At 40.3% G+C, this 19,795-nt stretch overlaps 2 protein-coding genes across 2 annotated transcripts; one reads left to right on the top strand and one right to left on the bottom strand.

Annotated features, from left to right (window-relative positions):
* Positions 1 to 846: 846 nt before the first annotated feature.
* Positions 847 to 5,927, bottom strand: spring1 (SREBF pathway regulator in golgi 1). The gene is made up of 5 exons (XM_034225205.1): positions 5,173 to 5,927; positions 2,605 to 2,761; positions 2,349 to 2,500; positions 2,043 to 2,156; positions 847 to 1,369 (listed from the first exon to the last, which is right to left on the bottom strand). The coding sequence occupies exons 1-5, from the start codon at positions 5,266 to 5,268 to the stop codon at positions 1,286 to 1,288; spliced, it is 603 nt and encodes a 200-aa protein (XP_034081096.1). The 5' UTR covers positions 5,269 to 5,927; the 3' UTR covers positions 847 to 1,285.
* Positions 5,928 to 5,936: 9 nt separating this feature from the next.
* rnft2 (ring finger protein, transmembrane 2) lies at positions 5,937 to 18,773 on the top strand. Its single transcript, XM_034225203.1, has 10 exons — positions 5,937 to 6,077; positions 6,210 to 6,278; positions 7,951 to 8,477; positions 8,585 to 8,661; positions 9,589 to 9,689; positions 10,006 to 10,159; positions 14,615 to 14,764; positions 16,575 to 16,640; positions 16,788 to 16,889; positions 17,608 to 18,773. Exons 2-10 carry the CDS (start codon positions 6,232 to 6,234, stop codon positions 17,740 to 17,742), a joined length of 1,359 nt encoding a protein of 452 aa, XP_034081094.1. The 5' UTR covers positions 5,937 to 6,077; positions 6,210 to 6,231; the 3' UTR covers positions 17,743 to 18,773.
* The last annotated feature ends 1,022 nt before the right edge of the window (positions 18,774 to 19,795 follow it).

Below are 19,795 nucleotides of genomic sequence, written 5' to 3'. Positions count from 1 at the left end.
GGGCCTAATTCATTTCTTAATTACGACAGTTTGTTTTCTCAGCCTCCACAATGATTAATTGTTTTGCTCTGGCCGTCCATCCCTTGTGAGCAGGCCGGGTCACCTGAGGTAGTGAGCGAAGCTGATAGGAATCACCTTCAGAGAGCACAACCCGTTTCCAATCACTGTATTGAAATGTGTGGACAGATGGGCAGTAGAGCAGATAAGTCTGTCAAACTCCCATCAAAGCAAAGCTACAGAACAACAACAGGGTAACAGAGATTGATGTGGGCTTCGCCATCCCCAAATTAAGACATCAATTAATATAGATTAAAATGTTCCAATGTTTAGTGGCTCTGAATGAGCTTCAAAACAGTCTTGCAAGTTAACAACAAAATGTTTTAAACAAACAGCTTTTGAAATGGTTTTCCTTGTACGTATTTTCTGTTTGGCAAATTAAATGAGCACAAGTCTTGATCTCCAGCACTACATACTTTACAACGGTAATTAGTTTATGAATCACCCTATTTGATTAGATTCCTGTTTATGAAAATGTTGTGTTGAATTAATAACGGGCCATGTTCGCGCGGCCCCTTTTTCTTTGTTCACCAGTGAGGCATCCAAGAAAATGTTTTCTTCAAGAGTATAAAGGTAACATGGGGTTATTTAGTAAATTGATTGCAAATGGTCATATTATGGGTGGAGAATTACTTTAAACTCATAAATTGTCTTTGAGCCTTTGGTCGTTTCATTATAGTATATTCTTTATTTTGATAAAGTACTAACTCTAGTATTGAACTGCTAATTGGACCAGTAACAGGAACATTCAAAATGCCACCATTTATAAAAAGCAGAACTGAGAACCCATTTCATTTCACAGTCACTTTTATTAAATAGCAGTTTCATATGCATGCACTACACACACAAGTAATGACACATTCTTTGCTGTTGTTATGATTTAACAAAACATGAACCAGATCTTACTTTTAAAAAAATGAAAACTATTTCGATGACATAAACCGGTTTGAAGTGAATCCTGATGGAGGAGCTGCCTGCTACGTAGACCTGATGATCATCACGGATGAATGAATGAAGCATTCTATGCACTTATGAAGTGTAAATAATCAAATCACATACAGCATTTGTCCATTATGGGGTCGGTCTTTGAGGTTTCCATTTCTTTGTCCCAATAATGCAAAAATTGTCCAAGACGGCAGTTCATTTGCTGAGTCTCTTCTCCAAGCACCTTGGGGTGTCCAAACAGGGACGCTCTGAACTTGCTTAACTTGAGAAGGAAGTCAAATGCTCAGACAGGAAGGAGCTCTGGAGGACTCTCTCCGTAGCAGTACTTTGCTTGAGGGTTTCGATAAGTGTTCTCATGTTGAACACTCTAAATGAGAGGGAAAAAGATTAGACAGAATTCATTTCATATAATTATAAAGAAAAGTAGGGTTAAAATATAACAATTTTGATAAATCAGGAATTTCATAGATAACAACATTTATTAAGCTCGAGTAACGATAAAACCATGATTTGAGGAGTTTGTTTGATCCTCTTATCGAAAGAGATCGACAATAAAAATAAGAAAACGTTTACATTTCGATTTGGTAAGCAATTTATGTCAGGAAGAGCAAATGTCAAGAGGGTTGAATGGATATACATGTGTGTTTTCTATCTCTTAAGAATCTATGTATGATATCAATCCAAAATAATAATATTTATAAAGAGGAAAATAAAAATGTATTTAAAATGTTGGTAAACCTCATTCAATGAATCATAGTTAAACATGTAGGAAAGTGTAGCGCATATCTTTGTTCTAGCTTTTACTGTCCCAAGTAAACCAATATACAGTATTTGTTAAATGTTGACTTTACTTATTGTGAAATGATGACTTATCAATGCATCTGCAAAGGTTGTGTGTCTGTGAGAAATGTTCACAAATTATGCTTAGTGTAAACACAACTCAAATGGAAGATTTCAGACAAATGTCTGTGTTTCTATAAATATAGGATTGTGCTCTGTCAGACTGCGACATTTTCATTGCTGTTGGTCTCATAACATACTTGTGAAGAGGTCCTGCACTTGGCCAGGCAAAGCTCGAAATGATCCTCCACGCCGGTGAAGAGATTCTGGAAACCTTCAGCTGCACGATTCAGGAAGCGCTCAAGGAGAGGTTGCTGAAGACGAGCACACAGATAAGAGGGTGAGAATGAGTCAAATCAGTTTAACCTGTTTCTGTCTTTGTTAAATATTGAGGGCTAAAGTATCTAAAAATGTGCACTTTATGATCATGCAGAAGTTTTGCAAGATGCAGCATTGGGACTATGTCATAACCCAGGCCCCTGAGCATCCTTGATGGGACAGGTTACCTTATCAGGCTGGAGGCAGCAAGACACGCAATACTCATAGACGCTACAGCAGCCGTTGGCCAGGCAGCTCTTACAGATGTACTGCCTGGAGCTGGGCGCATTGACGTTACAGCAGCCGTTCACTAGCAAGTCTATTCTCTCACAGACGTATCCTGTAAAACATATAAGACAAGCATAGATATTGATGAGAGAAAACGAAACGGTCTCGCTGAGCCGCGATGTTATCAGGTTTAGTGGTAGCTGCTGCATTACTCACCAAGTTCGTCTGTGAGCAGCGCCTTGCCCTGGATGGAGTTCCTGCACTGAGTGATCTGCCGGCTACTGTTGCCCAGGTTAAAACGGACTTTCCATGGGATGCGATGGTCTGGATCTCTGACCTCTAAGAGCGTGCGGTCCCGAATGGTCCGCTCCTCCTGCAAAATACACACAGGGTCATGAAATGCCATTAAACACCAACTTAATACAGTTTGGAATAAGGGTCAGACAATATGATAAGATTTGAAGTGAGAAAATGCAAGAGGACTAGAAATTCACATTTTTGGAAATAATGCTGCTGACATTAAAACTGTTGATTTTGACATTAGTTGGAATACTTCAAATGTCTCTAAATTCATTTATTCATTGAAAAGAAGAAGATCCCACATACAGTGGGGCAAAAAAGTATTTAGTCAGCCACCAATTGTGCAAGTTCTCCCACTTAAAAAGATGAGTCCTGTAATGTTCATCCTAGGTATACCTCAACTATGAGAGACAAAATGAGAAGAAAAAAAAATCCAGAAAATCACATTGTCTGATTTTTAAAGAATTTATTTGCAAATTATGGTGGAAAATAAGTATTTGGTCAATAACAAAAGTTCATCTCAATACTTTGTTATATACCCTTTGTTGGCAATGACAGAGGTCAAACGTTTTCTGTAAGTCTTCACAAGGTGTTCACACACTGTTGCTGGTATTTTGGCCCATTCCTCCATGCAGATCTCCTCTAGAGCAGTGATGTTTTGGGGCTGTCGCTGGGCAACACAGACTTTCAACTCCCTCCAAAGATTTTCTATGGGGTTGAGATCTAGAGACTGGCTAGGCCACTCCTGGACCTTGAAATGCTTCTTACGAAGCCACTCCTTCGTTGCCCGGGCGGTGTGTTTGGGATCATTGTCATGCTGAAAGACCCAGCCACGTTTCATCTTCAATGCCCTTGCTGATGGAAGGAGGTTGTCACTCAAAATCTCACGATACATGGCCCCATTCATTCTTTCCTTTACACGGATCAGTCGTCCTGGTCCCTTTGCAGAAAAACATCCCCAAAGCATGATGTTTCCACCCCCATGTTTCACAGTAGGTATGGTGTTCTTTGGATGCAACTCAGCATTCTTTCTCCTCCAAACACGTCTAGTTGAGTTTTTACCAAAAAGTTCTATTTTGGTTTCATCTGACCATATGACATTCTCCCAATCCTCTTCTGGATCATCTAAATGCTCTCTAGCAAACTTCAGACGGGCCTGGCTTAAGCAGGGGGACACGTCTGGCACTGCAGGATTTGAGTCCCTGGCGGCGTAGTGTGTTACTGATGGTAGCCTTTGTTACTTTGGTCCCAGCTCTCTGCAGGTCATTGACTAGGTCCCCCCGTGTGGTTCTGGGATTTTTGCTCACCGTTCTTGTGATCATTTTGACCCCACGGGGTGAGATCTTGCGTGGAGCCCCAGATCGAGGGAGATTATCAGTGGTCTTGTATGTCTTTCATTTTCTAATAATTGCTCCCACAGTTGATTTCTTCACACCAAGCTGCTTACCTATTGCAGATTCAGTCTTCCCAGCCTGGTGCAGGTCTACAATTTTGTTTCTGGTGTCCTTTGACAGCTCTTTGGTCTTGGCCATAGTGGAGTTTGGAGTGTGACTGTTTGAGGTTGTGGACAGGTGTCTTTTATACTGATAACGAGTTCAAACAGGTGCCATTCATACAGTTAACAAGTGGAGGACAGAGGAGGCTCTTAAAGAAGAAGTTACAGGTCTGTGAGAGCCAGAAATCTTGTTTGTTTGTACTGTAGGTGACCAAATACTTATTTTACCGAGGAATTTACCAATTAATTCATTAAAAATCCTACAATGTGATTTCCTGGATTATTTCCCCCCATTCTGTCTCTCATAGTTGAAGTGTACCTAGGATGAAAATTACAGGCCTCTCTCGTCTTTCTAAGTGGGAGAACTTGCACAATTGGTGGCTGACTAAATACTTTTTTTCCCCACTGTATTAGACAGTGTCTTAAGCAGCAGACTTTTGCCTCAATAAGTTGACTTAAAGTCGGAAATGTAAGACTTATATCAGATAGAGCTGAGTCAATAGAGAATCAAAACCGAGATAATATAATCTCTTAATCTTCAGCAAACATGCAGAACATTCACTAGTTACAACTTGTCAACTTGTGGCTGTTTAAAAAAATAAAACTGTGATAGTAAACTGAATATCTTTGGGTTTTATATTATTGATCAGACAAAACGATTTACTTAAATATGTTTTAGGGGCTGTATAAAATGTAATGTCAACAGTTCATGAGGTAAAGCAGATTGTCCTCTCCTATCCAGTGTCCTTGTGTCACTCAATATTAAGTATATAAAGCCATTGAGACAATACAATGATATATTAAGCAGGACTCATTTAAGGCAATATTGCATGTACAGGATGACTGCACCAATGTGCAAGAGCACCTTGATCTTTCAGGAGACTTCTTCTATGGTGCAAAAGAAGAAGGACACCTCCATCTGGACATTTCATCAACAAATCACATGTACCCAGGACCAATTAGCTTTAGTGTTAGTGTAGTGTCTGTACCTGTTTGAGAGTGCTGGTGAGAAAGTAGATGAGAGACAGTCCGAAGACTACTCCCAGCACCCATCGCTTCCTCAGTAGCCGCCGTAGCACCATCATAGCATGGCTTTCTTAGGGGGAGTCCGGTGACAGTCCAAAACATCAACCCTCCTGGGGCATCAACTCCCTGACTGACGTTTTTTCTCAGGAATATGTAACGATGTGTGCATACGTGATGAAACTCGCTCAAACACTGTATAACCGAGCAAAACTGTATCTGTTTACTGACGTTTGTTAGCTTTATCAGACAGCAAATGTGATAAATACACCAAGAGGAAAGTCGTTGTATTGTTAGTGTCAAGAAGCGTTAGCTAACCCATGTTGCAGGCTTAGTGATAATTACACTACACGGGCAATGGCTGTAAATAGGAAATATGCTCTAACACAGCTAAAACAGTCAACTGTTGGACATGCAGGCAAGTTAACGGTGTTTCATCACTAAAGCCTGCTTTGTTAGTCTGCTAGCTAGCTGCTGTTAGCACTAGCTTTCTGTCCTGGATAAGCCAGGCACTGCTGATAAAAACAAATACTAATAAGCTTTTATGCAGCCTAGTGACGCAGTTTCCCCTCCTTTGAAGAAAACACTTCTGTAATGTCCAACACTACTTCAAACAAGCACCAACGGTGATGTTTATCCAGCAGAATCTGACAACCACCATCTGCAAAACAAATTTCCAACGCGGATGTGGTGTGGTTAGTAGGAGGACGCTGATTGGGTAGATAAGCGACGTCGATGACGCCATACCGGAAGTTTTTGGTAGCTAGAGCTGGACGGTCGGAGCATCTTCTGCAGCAGCAGCATCATCAACTTAGCTAACCTGACACTAAATATGTCAAGAGCTGAGGGGAAATTCACTGTGCTAATTCAGGTAATGTCGTCTATATTGTTATTCAGCTTACTGTATAATGAATGAGACACACAATAAGCAGAATAGCTGAATGTATACGTTCACACCCGGCCTCTCTGTCAGTCTCACAGATGATGTTGATTTGCATTGCAGGGCTGGGTCATGTGGTGATGCCATGCAGAGGAGACACAGCAGCAACACGGATGGCATGCCCCCTGAAAGGTGGGAAGAATAGCTCCAAGAAACCTTTTATTAGTTATATGTTTTCACAAATACACATCCAAATGCATGTTGCCTCCCCCCCTCGACATGCATTCAGCCTAGAGCTGTTTATTAATGGTTTTGGCAAGGCCTCTTTGTTCCAGTCAAGGTTTATCCAAATAATTATGCTTAAAATCATATATTAAACAAGAGTGTGCTTCCAAGGTGGAGGCCAAGCTATATTAGTGATCAAAGCACCCTTCAATAGATTTGTGATTTGGTCACAAACCTAAGCAGCAGTGGCGGTTCTAGAAACATTTTACATGGGGTGGCAAAGGGGGGGCAAGAGGTCATGCCAGGGTGGCATGGGAGGGCGGAGAGTACGTGGTATTTTATGCTATATATATATATAATTTATTGTTAAATCATGCCCTTACACAAGTGTTCTTAATGCACAAGAGAAACAAGGTGTTCAGACAAACAAACTAAAATATAGTATAAAACAGCAAATAATACTCATGATACCCTAGAATTTAGTTACTGTAAGTACAGCAAAAGTACTTAGTTATAATTAAGTACACAAATGACATCACCCATCTCTTAAGAGAGCTAAGGTGACCTGTGCAGCAACACATTTCAACAAATATTTGTCAATACTAAGAGCTGCTAGATTGTGCTGCTTTAATGGATGCAAGGAGAATAAGCACATACCATGTGGTCCAGCTGGAGTCTCATCTGCCTCCTGATTCCTGCCTCTGTCCCTCTTTCTGACACTTCATCTTTATTCCTCACATACATTTATTCTTCTTCACTAACGTCTTCATCTCCTCCTCTTCCTCCTGGTCTCTTCATATCCTCCTCTTCCTCCTGCTGTGACCCTCCTGGTCTCTTCAGTGTACTCTCTTTTCCTTTTCCTCTTTCTGTTCGTCCTGATCACTTCTCAGATATGTCTTTTTGTTGTTGTTGAATCACTCCAGCTACTCTGGCCTGCAAGAGTCTACTTGTGAAAAGCACTGGTACAAATGCTTGTATAACTTTACACGTTAGGGCCATGTAGCTATAATAAGTAGCATATAATATAAAATCTGAAAGTATTTATCAAACGCACACAGGTAGCTGTGTTTAGATCCAGTTTAACAGTAAAGGATGTATCCTGGTTTAATTTATCTGGCCTCATTGCTGTGATGTGTAATTTACGTGGATTTAGCGCTGTCTGTGTAGTATTTTGTAATGTAACGTCCCAAACAGCAACTGTCTGTTAAATGCTCTCGATTCAAACGGCAGCGTTTTATTAATATTTTGTTTCAAGCTCTCGTCCTTAGTAAAAACAAAACTAGTGGAAGGGGAAATGCTCCAAGGGGAAGCTGATCCACCTTCAGGTGCTGGGACAGTTCGGTCTCTCTGCAGCGGTGTGAGCCGCGGTCTGTGAACGCCGCACCGCAGTTTAATGCAGGGCTGTAGCTACGTTTTTAACGGACCTAAAATGATATTTAAAATGATTCACTTTTAATTAATGAACTGCTTGTTTTGTTGCTTAAGAAGCTTGTGGACATAGTGTAGGTTTGTTTCTACAAGTACAGTTTTAGGGACACAAAAGTTAGGGGGGCAGCTGCCCCCCTCTTGGCCCCCGTAGATCCGCCCCTGCTTAGCAGAAAAGTCACATCCTCACTTAATGTACCTTTTTCCCACCCAGGAGCCGAAGCCAAACTCTGGGATCAGACAGCAGCCTGGATGAGGGTGGTGTGTTTGACTGCCTGAAACCCGACTCACCCGCTTCCCCCCAGCAGATATTCTCCGGCCTGGTGGGTGTCCCCTCCGGCTCCGTCTCCTCTGCCCAATTCCAGGCAGCCGGCTTAGTCCTGGGCTCTCCCCCTGAAGTTTTTATCCAGATGACTGCGTCGTCTAGAGAAGAAGGAGGCCCCCACCGCACAGAGGGTGGACCTTTCCTCCCTCGGCCACCTCCGCACCACCACCACCATCACCACCACCCCTACCACCACCACCACCACCAGCCCCTGCAGCACAGGACCTCCTCTCTGCTCCAGCAGGCCACCACAGCCGTCGGCTCCGAGAGGCACAGCTCCAGGGAGGAGGCGCAAGAAGACCCCTCCACCCCGGCCCCGGCCCTGTCTGAGCTGAAGGCAGTGGTCACATGGCTGCAGAGAGGCTTCCCCTTCATCCTCATTCTGCTGGCTAAAGTCTGCTTCCAGCATAAGCTAGGTACACCAGCATGTGGAGTAATAGTGCGGCTCACATTGTTTACATTACTAACATCAAAGAATCATCAGAAGCATAAGGTCTTATGATGTTGCTCCTCTCTCCTGCAGGTATTGCTGTGTGTGTGGGCATGGCCAGCACCTTCGCCTATGCCAATTCCACTTGTAGGCACCAAGTATCATTACGGGTATAAAAAAAACGCACATTTCCTAACTTCTGGTTTGATGCAGGTTTTAAAGATATTCCCAACACTCTACTTTTTCGGAGCCAATTCTGATACTTATACACTTATATTTACTGTAGGCATAGATCAAATTAACGCTATGTTTTTCCACACATGTCTATTAAAGGATAAGGCTAGACTCGTTCATATTTCTTAATTTCCCAAGAAAAGACCAAAAACTACAATGTTTTATTTTGCCTCTAAACACCTTCTGACATGCGTAGCAAGTCTTTGTCTCGCAACTCAAAGGCCAATCACACATACAGAAGATGTACATTTAAAAAAAAAAAAATAAGTATTAGTAACTACTCCTCAGTAAGCGTTCATAAAACAGCTGTGCACCTGGAAACAAAGTGGTGAACTAATGGTTTAAATGCATTTTCGGCCCGAGAAATTAAATGTTTCAGGCTAGGTTTGATTCATCATTCATTGTTGGTTTTGCCGGTATTTAAATACCGTATTTCAATCTTTTTATGTTTTTGAAATCCTTTAAAATACATAAAACTGTTATTGTTCTGTTGATTTGACAGTTTTCATATTTTCTGTAATCGCAGAATGACATTCCAACACACAAACCGGTATCTGTTCTTTTCAGCTTAACATGTTAAATACTGAATAATAAGTGCATCACTATATCTTCTCATTGTTTTCTCTACACCTCTTTGTTTATAGCAGCAATATACAATCGTTCACCTTAACACATACAGTCTTTCTTCACTTAGGCTGATGATTTTGTGTTTATCAGTATTTAAGTCTTGTTTTTATTAACTTTTCATTAAGAACATATTAATAAGGTGACATTATTGCAGTTACCGGTATTGAAATGTTTAAGTGTAGAGAAATGTATTGTTATCTTTCTAAAATAGCTGTGTGTTTCTTTTATGTTACCAGGCGGATCGCTCTGTAGTGGTTGCTCTGTGGATCATCATGTTCCTTGCAGGGAATATAATGTACATCTATTACACATTCAGTCAAGAGGAGCTGCACCTCAGGTAGTGTACAAGCAGGTATTTTAATAATAGCTGTGTTTTTCTTTGCGTGCCATCTTTTGTTTTGGATTTCATTTAGGTTTTTCCACTCATTTTGTGTTCTGTAAGCCATTTTATTTTGACTTTCATTTCCTTTAGGGAGCGTTCCTCTTCTTGTCTGCTCTTGTCCTGTGAGTATTTTGTGTTTATTTCATTTTTTTTGTTTCCAGAACGTTCAAGCATTTGTCTTTCTGTTGCTTTTCAGTCCACCATCCAAAGAGAAAAACACCAGACCTCCCTATTACAACTCACCTAGATGTTGTTTTCCTTTCTTCTCTAGCCTCATATTTGCCAAGCCCAACCTGAACAGCTTTGAGTTTTTTGATCTGATCTGGGCCGTGGGCATCACTGACTTTGTCCTCAAGTACTTCACCATCGGCCTGAAATGCTTTGTTCTCTTTTTGCCCAAGATTCTCCTGGCCTTCAAATCAAGGGTAAGTACTCCACATGTATCCCTCTGTCCCTCGGTACATCTAGAGCAGTGTTTTTTTGGGTCGCGGACCAGTTTCAAGTGGATCGCAGATGTGCGAGTGTAGGAAAAAAAATCTAACTTTAATTTTGAAGGCCCGATTTTCTAACGCTGTGCATGCAGTAGGCGTTGGACTGGAAGTACCGGAGACCATAAACGGTTTTGAAAACTTCTGTCACGTAGTGATCATCTTCTCAATAAGACATCTTTGCTGATGTTTTTCGAGTCTTCTGGCCAATCAGAATCAAGATTGTTTCCGGAAGTCCCCGCGGAGAATAATTTTGCGGTAGAACTATTCTTTATACATCCATGGGTACAACTTCAGATACAAATGAACACATAATGAAATATGACCCCCGGTTTGATGATTGACAGGTCACAGAACAATGGGGGCTATCTACCATTACCCACAATTTAAAGTAATTCACACAAACTCTCTCCTCTTTGCTCTTCTCTCTGTGAGGAGCAGTAAGTTCAGCTGTCAGAACAAAGTGAAACACAAACAATGGCATAAAATATTATTAATATGTCGGGTAGCAATAGATTTATTTATTTTCTTCTCAGAGTGTACCAGAATGTGTAGTTTATATGTTAGTATTTCTAAAAATATCCTCGGGGAGAATCCCCCCAGACCCCCCTTCTGGGGTTGGGTTTTCAGCATGTGCCTTTTTATGTTAAGTTCAGCTTTGATTCCATCATCTCATTAAACCTTTTTTAAAAGCATACTTTAGTTCTGTGAAGGGATGCACTATAGTTCACTTTAATTATTACAGCATGGTTTTTTGTTGAATAGATTTGAGTGGTTCAAAATGTTGGGTCGCGATGTATTGACAAAGGAAAAAGTGGGTCCCGAGGCCAGAGACCAGTTGAGAACCACTGATCTAGAGGACATGTGATTTTATTATTCATCTTTTGCATGGGACACGCAGTCAAACTATACCCATAAATTACAACTATATCCTATGCCTGTACATTTAACAATCACACAAGCATTAGCATAGCATTTTAATAGTTCATTAGTTTGACCTTTTAACAATGTTTGTGTTGAAATAATTGACACATTTGTTTAGTTTTCTTTTTGTAGGTTGATTAAACATTTTATATCATCACGCAAAAATGCAAAGACATTGTAAGAAGACAATACAAAAAATATTTTTGTTAAGACATAATAAAACGTATTGTTAATATCAGCTCTAATTACGTGCATTTTAACATTTCCCCAAATGTTATAAATGTTTTGAGCTTTTTGTCAAACTAGTTATGGCTTAACTTTTGTACTTGTGATCATCTGACAGCAAAAACATGCCAGAAAACCTTGGTTTAAAACTCAGGTTATATAATGTAATTCTTCAACTTACAGCTGTTTAACAGTAAACACTGTTAAAAGGGCTTGATTTATCATTTTAACACATTACTGAACCGAGGAAGACCTTGTGTGGCACTCTACCATCATTTAATCTGAGTTTTAAGTTTCAGGTATACAGCCTTATCCATAAATCATGAAGACCATGATATAAGTCACAGGAAGTTCACTTACAAAGTTGTCTAACTTTCTAGATAATTAAAGAAAACCTGCTCAGCCATGATGAAATACTCCACCGAGTGCAGAAAGTGCCACAGGGTCACAGTGTGAAACTGTTTTGTATTCATAAGGTTTTAAATGGTACTCCTTGGGTGAGCGTGTGCAACATGGGTTTCTGTGAGCGTGGTTAGTCTGGCCTGAGGCAACGGAATATTACCACGCACACACACACGCACACACTTTGATTATCATACAGGTGCTGCTCATATTCCTGGTGTGTGTGTTGGTTGGAGATGGGGGGGGGGGTTAAAAGTATTAGGATTACATTTTCCACTGATAAACAGACCTACAGGCCTATCAGAACCATGGCAGCCAGCAACTGAGCTCATTTGCCCTCGAGGGGGTTGCATGGGTGAGGTCATCCCTCCCTAGAGTTCGACCATTACCTGTACCCTCCACACACACACACACACACACACACACACACACACACACACACACACACACACACACACACACACACACACACACACACACACACACACATCATTGTACAGCTTGTATGTGTCACATGTAGTTTCACAGTCCCACATTGCATTATCAGTGTATTGTAATATAAAGGCTAAACAGTCTTCTTGTCTATTCCTGAACTCCATGAACTCAAGTAATCAGCCTACAGTATGTCTTCATTACTGCATCCAATGGCAGATACACTAATGAACCTACATAATCAGTGCAAGTCTGTTCAAGTAATTGCAGACACGCTTACAGAAGTTCCATGACAGCTTTGTTTTTGAAGGCTTTGAGTCTTCATATCAACTGTTTATCAACAAGAAATGTGTAAATAAGTGTCTGAGTCTTTTGGCATACACTTTCGTTCCAAAATGTGGTTGGCCTAACGTCAATCTGTTTTTTCTAATGCTAAGTAAGGGCATGACTCAAGAAAGGGTATAAGAGTAATTATTTATTTGAAATCATTTATAACTGATTAATGTGCATTCATGCGTTTTTGCTTGATTACCTTCTCATCATTTAATTCTTATTACATCCGGACTTAGTCAAATGTAAATGTTTGGTTTGGAATAAATAAAGGAAGAACTCAGGTGCAGGTGAATACAATTGAAAATACAGGATGGGTAACAACTGAAACTAAGTTGGTCCCAGTTTTGTTTTCTGCACACATGCAGGCAGCAATTAACATCCTGCTGTTTTTTCTACTGAATGATCAGCAGTGTTGTTGTCGTAGAGCAGCAACAAATGTAGCAGTGAAGAAGACTGCTAAGAAACAAACATGATGTACACAATGAACGATTTAAAGAGGACATTTTATGCTTATTTTCAGGTTAATTGTATTTTGCGCCTTTACTGTGAGATGTTTACCTGCTTTAATGTTCAAAAAAGTATTTATTTTTCTCATACTGTCTGTGCTGCAGAACCTCTTTTCACCCTCTGTCCGAAACCAGAGCCCAGTCTGCTCCGATTGGTTAGCTGGCCGTCTCTGTTGTGATTGGTCAACTGCTTGAAGATGTGTTGGAAATATCCCGCTCCTTAGCCCATCACGTCGTACAATTTGTAGTAGCATGAGCCAATAGAAGCGCGAGTGTTACTTAGTGATGTCATTGTGTTACTAAGTAAACAGAGGAGTCCAATGAAAGCGTTCGAGGCGGGGGGCTGGGAGAGAAACTGCCTCGATGGAACTTTGGGATTTTAGCCTTTGCAGACCATTTACATGCACCAAGACCTATATAACACACTACAGGGAAGGAAAACCCCAAAGGGCAGGGCCTCTTTAAGCTGTTTTAAAATATCAGCGTTAGAATAGTTGTATAAGGAATGAAGAAGCTTGTTAGGCAGAAACTTCCCATGACACCTTTTTAGAAGAAGGCTAATAAAACATATTTGGATATCACAGTACTAATCTTGTGGCCATAACCATTTTAACCCAACCCGTGTACCTATATAGACTGAGATAAAACTGTAATAACAACAGCTTTGCAGATGACTTTAATGTAAAGTTATATTTTTAAGTGTATGCAGTTGGGAGATCCGACAAAGTAATGAAACCCAATAAGCAGGAAACCGCTCCAACAAGGCCTGCAGTGGAGCTTACTCAAACTTTTTGGCTGGCGTCCAAACTTTCAATTTGACAGTTTCTTACGTGGGTGTGATGGGCACTGTGGGATACGAGGCTGATGGGGACAATGAGGAAGATGAATTGGCCGCTAGCAGAGGCCTTTCTCCCCGACCAACCTGGCTGCTTGTGGCTCTTTACCCACAGTCATCAATCTTTGTCAGACGACATCCAGGAAGTCATTACGCAAGCTGGGATGCCACGGGGGCCATCGGGGAATCAAGGTTGCCTTCATTCCTGTTGCCACTGTTTTTAGCCATCCCCAATTCACTTGACACACTTTTGTGGCAGTCAGAAGTTATTTTCTGTGATTATTTAGGGAAGGGGCCCTTTTTAAAGGAAGCTAGCGAGCCCCCGTAGGGTTCGGGTTTAATGTGGGCACTGGGTAGCAGGTGGAAAGAGTCGCTGCCAGTTTCCCTTGCAGTGTGAGGAAATTGCATCTACTGCTGTGAAACTGTGGAGCTCTGGACAGCAGCCATGTTTGGGCTGGAGGCATGCTGTTTTAAGCTTTTAATACCGCACTGCTCTTGACTAGATAGAAGAGGGCCCCGAAGCCTTTTCGGCTTTTTGGACAGTTAGTGAGTGCTTCAAAGAAAGACACACACATTGTGTCACTTTTCTTTTTTGTGTTGAAGACTGAAAAAGGATGCTTTTGTTTTGTTGTTTTGTCTGTCTAAAAATAATAAATGGGGGCACATTAAACTCACAGTTTGATTGGAGCATTTATAGAAGTCTTCTTTCATTTCTAACATTGCTTGTTTGTCCAGGGTAAGTTCTACCTGCTGATCGAGGAGCTGAGCCAGCTGTTTCGGGCCCTGGTCCCCATCCAGCTGTGGTACAAGTACATCATGGGAGAAGACCCGTCAAACAGCTACTTCCTGGGAGCCACACTCATCATCATCTACAGCCTCTGCAAGGTAATCAGTGCACAGCAGAGAAATATTGAGCACGGATAATGTTATTTTTCTACTTTATCTCTCAAAATCTGATGAGAGAATGCAAATACAGACTACAAAAAATGTGCTTAATTCATCAGAATACATCTTCTGACAACAGATGAAGAGACAAGTGAAGGACCTACAATATGATTATTCTACTTAAAGTCTAAGTGCCTACAGTGTATGTTACTCCTAACAACAGGAATGTTTTGGAAATAATAATTGACATAATGGTGATATTGTTACCCTAAGAGTCTTACTGGAGGCTGCTTTGGTTTCTTATTAGTAGAAGTGGTGCAAGACGAGTGGGGTCACGCAGGTCAAAATGTAGTTCCATGAGCATGAATGTTTTCAGGAATTCATGGCAATACTATTTATAAGAGATGTACTATTTATACTACAACATCTAGGCCTGGGTTTTAAACACAATAAGTTGAAAGGTGTCATCAGTAAAGGGAAAACTAAACTTAGTGGTTACAGCAATGTCAGTTACTGTAAAACCTAAAAAGACTTATTGAGAAAAAGTTTATTTAGAGCCATGTGTCAGTTTCGAGTCATCACAGAGATTGTAGGAAAATGGAAGTAGTGAAACTTCTGTATGCTAAATGATGCAATGCTGAACATATTTACACCCTGATATTGTCACTATCATGTGTTCTCAAGAGTGTGTGGGCTTGCGTGACGATTATAGACCACACTTCTTTTAACGTGTCAATATATGAGTGTGATGATGATGTGCTTCCATTGTTGAAATGCTCTGTGTGTCACAAAAATCTGATGGTGTGAGATTCTTTGGAACAGGTGCTAACTTGTTGTTGTTTATATAAAGCTAGTGGTGTGGCCATTTTATGTATACTTGATCATTTTGCCATATATACATACTGTCTATACTACTTTTTTTTTTTAACAATTCAATTGCTATTTAACATAATTTGATTTGTTTTTGTTTGTTTTGCAATGCTAGAAATGAAAGAAAAAGGATGTTTTACCATTTCTTTAGTCCTTTCTGTTGGTAAAACAGGCTCTTAATTAGCAAATTATGAGGTTATTTAGAGTTTGATTTTGATTAGCAATTGTAAGGTTGTGTGTGGCTGTTAGATACCCAGACTTACACAATGAAACATTTTTATGGTATAAGCACGGCAATAGAATCATTACGTAAATATTTATAAAATGCTTTTTTTCAATACTCCTGTGATTCAGCGGATGTCATTTTTAATTATGGGCTTGTTTTGAAATGAATGGACAGTTTCCTGTGTCTGTGTGGGTTTATCTCTGTATGTGTTTCCAAGATAAGGAATAGTAATAGTCTGAATTTGAGTGTGTGATGATGTGCATCCGGGGTTGATTCAGTGTTGTCATGCTATCGGTGAATCTGATGGGAAATGAAACATAAGTGAGATTCTGTGGAACAGGTGCCGACTTCTTGCTGCTTATATTAAGCAGGTGGTGTGGCTAAAGGGAAGTTCGTTGCTCGAAGTGGTCCAACACTTTGGTCCAGACTGGCTGGATTGAGATACAATTATTAAAATGACATGTATGGTCCCAAGAGGTTGATCCATATACATACTTTGATGATACTATGATTTTTCATAAAGCACCACTATGAGGCTGACCGTGGTGATTTTGTGTAAAATGTTTTAAATTCTACTGCACTTCATACCCCACCAAATGAACTTCGGTAATCCCTTAACATTTGATGCAGCCCCATCATCAAAATACTGCAATTTCATATATTAAATACAAAGAAATAGGACCACTTGTGAAGAGTTGCTTTATTGTTTTGCAGTCCTTCGACATCTGTGGACGTGTGTCCGCCATACGCAAGGCCTTCGTCATGCTCTGCAGCTCCCAGGTCAGATTTAGATTCATTTGACACCCTTCACATCAATAAACACACAAACACATACTCAACGCTGTGTTTTTGCATATATAATTCAGAATATATCTGGAAGAGTTTAATTCCTTTTTTAATTGTCACTCTTTTTTGTGTCTGATCCAGAATTATGGCGTGAGGGCGGGCAGTCAGCAGTGCAGCGAGGCGGGGGATGTCTGTGCGATTTGCCAGGCAGATTTCAGAGACCCCATAGCCCTTCTCTGTCAGGTAAGACCTCTTAGTTAAAGGCTGCTGAGCCTCTGACAACAGCCAGCACTACTGATGGGTCACTGTCACTGCCAATAGGTCAGAAGTGAATCCAGTCCGACTACTTTCAGCTGTTACGGCCCCTACACACGGCGGCGTGCGTTGACGCTTCAACGCTTCTGCCCATTCACTTTGAATGGGCAGAAGGGTAGCTTTGCTCGGGTAGCTCGCTTCAAAAGTAGAGCAATGTTCTACTTTTAAAGCTTCGACAGAAGTGTAAGCCAATCGAATCATATGCCAGTACAAGCTCTAGCCAATCAAACCGCTGCTTGTGTGTCCGGGGCGGGAGATTCATGTGATTGGTTGTTGGTCGAGCGTCATACATGCCCGCCGGCAAGCTTCAACGCACGCCGCCGTGTGTAGGGGCCGTTACTCTTCAAGTATAAATTGGAAAGAAAACAACAATTGCATGCTAGTGCTACTATAATTTGATCATAACTGTGATCTTGAAAGGGAGGTCAAAGGTCAATATCAGCTACTAGTTAGTGCTCTTGCTAAAAAAATAAGCTCCTAAATTGTATGTCTCATTCATACTTTACAATAATATCTAAAAAACAACAGTCAAAGATGTAAAGAGGAGTTGAACAAGAGATTTTAAAGATAAATGTTGGTTTCTTCTTCTCTGGAACAAAAATGTAATCTGTGCGTGTGCATTATGTCCCCCCCCCCCCCCCCCCAGCACGTGTTCTGTGAGGAGTGCCTCTGCTTGTGGTTTGATCGGGAGAGAACATGTCCGCTGTGTCGCTCCACCGTCATTGAGACCCTGCGCTGCTGGAAGGACGGCACGACCTCGGCTCACTTCCAGATCTACTGAGCTCTGACACGCAAACAGAGATATGATGGTGCTGAGATGCAAGTTAGATAATGCCGGGTCATCTTTTATCTTATTATCTTAGTGCGCTAACTCTTCAAGTCAGGGCAGGCCTAACTGCAGTAACACACCATATAGGGAAGATTCGTTTTGAAGCCATTTTAAAAGACCCAAACAGATGTTGAACACAATAATTTCAGTGAAGGCAGATTGAGCATCTAATTAAGCTGGAGTTGGAAGCCACATGCACAAACAAAATCCTCAACATCACTTAAAAGAAACGCAAAGCTAGGACAATTGTTAGTGTCACCATTGGACCATTGTTAAATCACAATGGGCACAGGCTTTGCAACTTTGTTTACGGTGATCATCAAATGTCACTAAAAACACGATTGTAACGAGAATATTAATTAGATTTAGTGTGGTGATAATGTAAATGGTCACAGTATTCATGCTGTATTTGTTGTAAATGTACCACTTTTTTATACTTTATGATTTTGTCATATATACATACTGTCTTTACTACTCTTTTTTTTTATTATACAATAACTATTGAATGTAATTTGATTTGGTTTATAGCTTGCAATAAATGGAAAACTTTCGATGTTTTACTTAGAAAAAAAAAAAAAGAATGATTGTGAAAATCAGTTTGAGCGTTTGTCCTGTAGGTAAAAACAGGCTCTTGGTAAGCAAATGATAAGGTAATTCAGACTTTCATTGTGTAAGGTGGTGTGTGGCTGTTTGATAACCAGACTTTACATGGTGTAATTGTTTATGGTGAAGCACGACAACACAATCATAACATTTTGTTATAATATTAATTATTAATATTTGACTTACTTATATATTTTCATTTGCGTTGAGATTGGGAACTCATGTCTGATAATCTTTGCCAAATCTTCGGAAACTTTCATTTTTTATTTTGAATCATTACATTTAGAACAATTCATCCTTGGGTTGCATTGTATATCACATGACTTTAATGCAAAATGCATTGCAGGTTTTTCAGTTTTAAATTAAAGTACTTTAGCTTACTTTGTCAAGTGTATTTCTTGTTTTTTTGTAATGACACCTGCAGACAATTTATTTCAGAAACATTTATTATCAATTATTAAAAATCCATATGAAATATTTCATTAGTATAAATAACACACACTTTATAAAAGACAGTTCCAGAAATGCTGCTCACATTACACTTGATATATCAGAGAAAGCTTATTTCCAGTAATCACAGACAGCATTAACAGCATAGCTTCCTATGAACAGGTCCTGTATCTTTAAGACAAAAAGCCACTTAACACTGCCCCCAACTGATAATTATAATAAAGCACAGAAGAATGTTTAAACATCATCTAAACACTGTAGAAAACATCTATAAAAACATTCATCCTCTCAGTATTTACATGTTTACACTTAGCTTATTTAACTTAGCCTTAACTGTAGCTTAACATACATTTGAATGTTGAATCAGTCTAAACTCTGTCATTGTGCACTCACATCGTGGTGGGTGCGGTGGAAGTCAAATGAGGTGTATTCGTAAGATTTTCCCTGCACACCACCAGGGGAGCATTACATCACCGTTTTGTAACTGGGATGAGAGAGTCGGAGAGGCACATGGGGGCAGGACGGGCATGCTGAGGGTTCAGTGTGTCACTGTCAGCTCGTTATTAAACTGCCATGGCCTAATGAAGTCTTCATGACACATTGAGTTTATTCAGTCTTAAAGTTCCGACCCTGAAACACGCTTTTAAATCCGCTGCTTCCTCTCCCTTTGTGGGTCATATTCGCTGCACACCTCCATTCATGACCGCCTCCTCAGACTCCTGCATCCTTGCTTTCAGTGCAAATGATGTTAGCCGTTCCTCGTATGGTCCTACTCCTAAAGGCACCATCTACATAATATATTAGAAATACAAGTAATTAGCACAACATATCCATACATTAAATGTTATTATTAATTAACACAGCCGTTTATAACGATGTAAACGATTGCATTTGTTTACAATTCCTATTTAGACTTTAAGGTTTAAAGGTTTAAATCCTTTAGGAACATGCT

This window comes from Gymnodraco acuticeps, unplaced genomic scaffold (assembly GCF_902827175.1).
Source record: "Gymnodraco acuticeps unplaced genomic scaffold, fGymAcu1.1, whole genome shotgun sequence".
NCBI classification, from domain to species: domain Eukaryota; kingdom Metazoa; phylum Chordata; class Actinopteri; order Perciformes; family Bathydraconidae; genus Gymnodraco; species Gymnodraco acuticeps.
The sequence above is the reverse complement of the archived record's forward strand: the minus strand, read 5'-3'. Positions and strand labels throughout refer to the sequence as shown.

Excerpts from the sequence above, each read along its gene's own strand:
- rnft2 (XM_034225203.1), top strand. The coding sequence starts at position 6,232 with ATGCAGAGGAGACACAGCAGCAACACGGATGGCATGCCCCCTGAAAG. Across the intron at positions 8,662-9,588 it reads GGCACCAAGTATCATTACGG|GCGGATCGCTCTGTAGTGGT; the intron begins GTATAAAAAAAA and ends TTATGTTACCAG. Across the intron at positions 16,641-16,787 it reads TCATGCTCTGCAGCTCCCAG|AATTATGGCGTGAGGGCGGG; the intron begins GTCAGATTTAGA and ends TGTCTGATCCAG.
- spring1 (XM_034225205.1), bottom strand. The coding sequence starts at position 5,268 with ATGATGGTGCTACGGCGGCTACTGAGGAAGCGATGGGTGCTGGGAGTA. Across the intron at positions 2,157-2,348 it reads GCTGCCTCCAGCCTGATAAG|CAACCTCTCCTTGAGCGCTT; the intron begins GTAACCTGTCCC and ends GCTCGTCTTCAG. Across the intron at positions 1,370-2,042 it reads AGTGCAGGACCTCTTCACAA|AGTGTTCAACATGAGAACAC; the intron begins GTATGTTATGAG and ends CCTCTCATTTAG.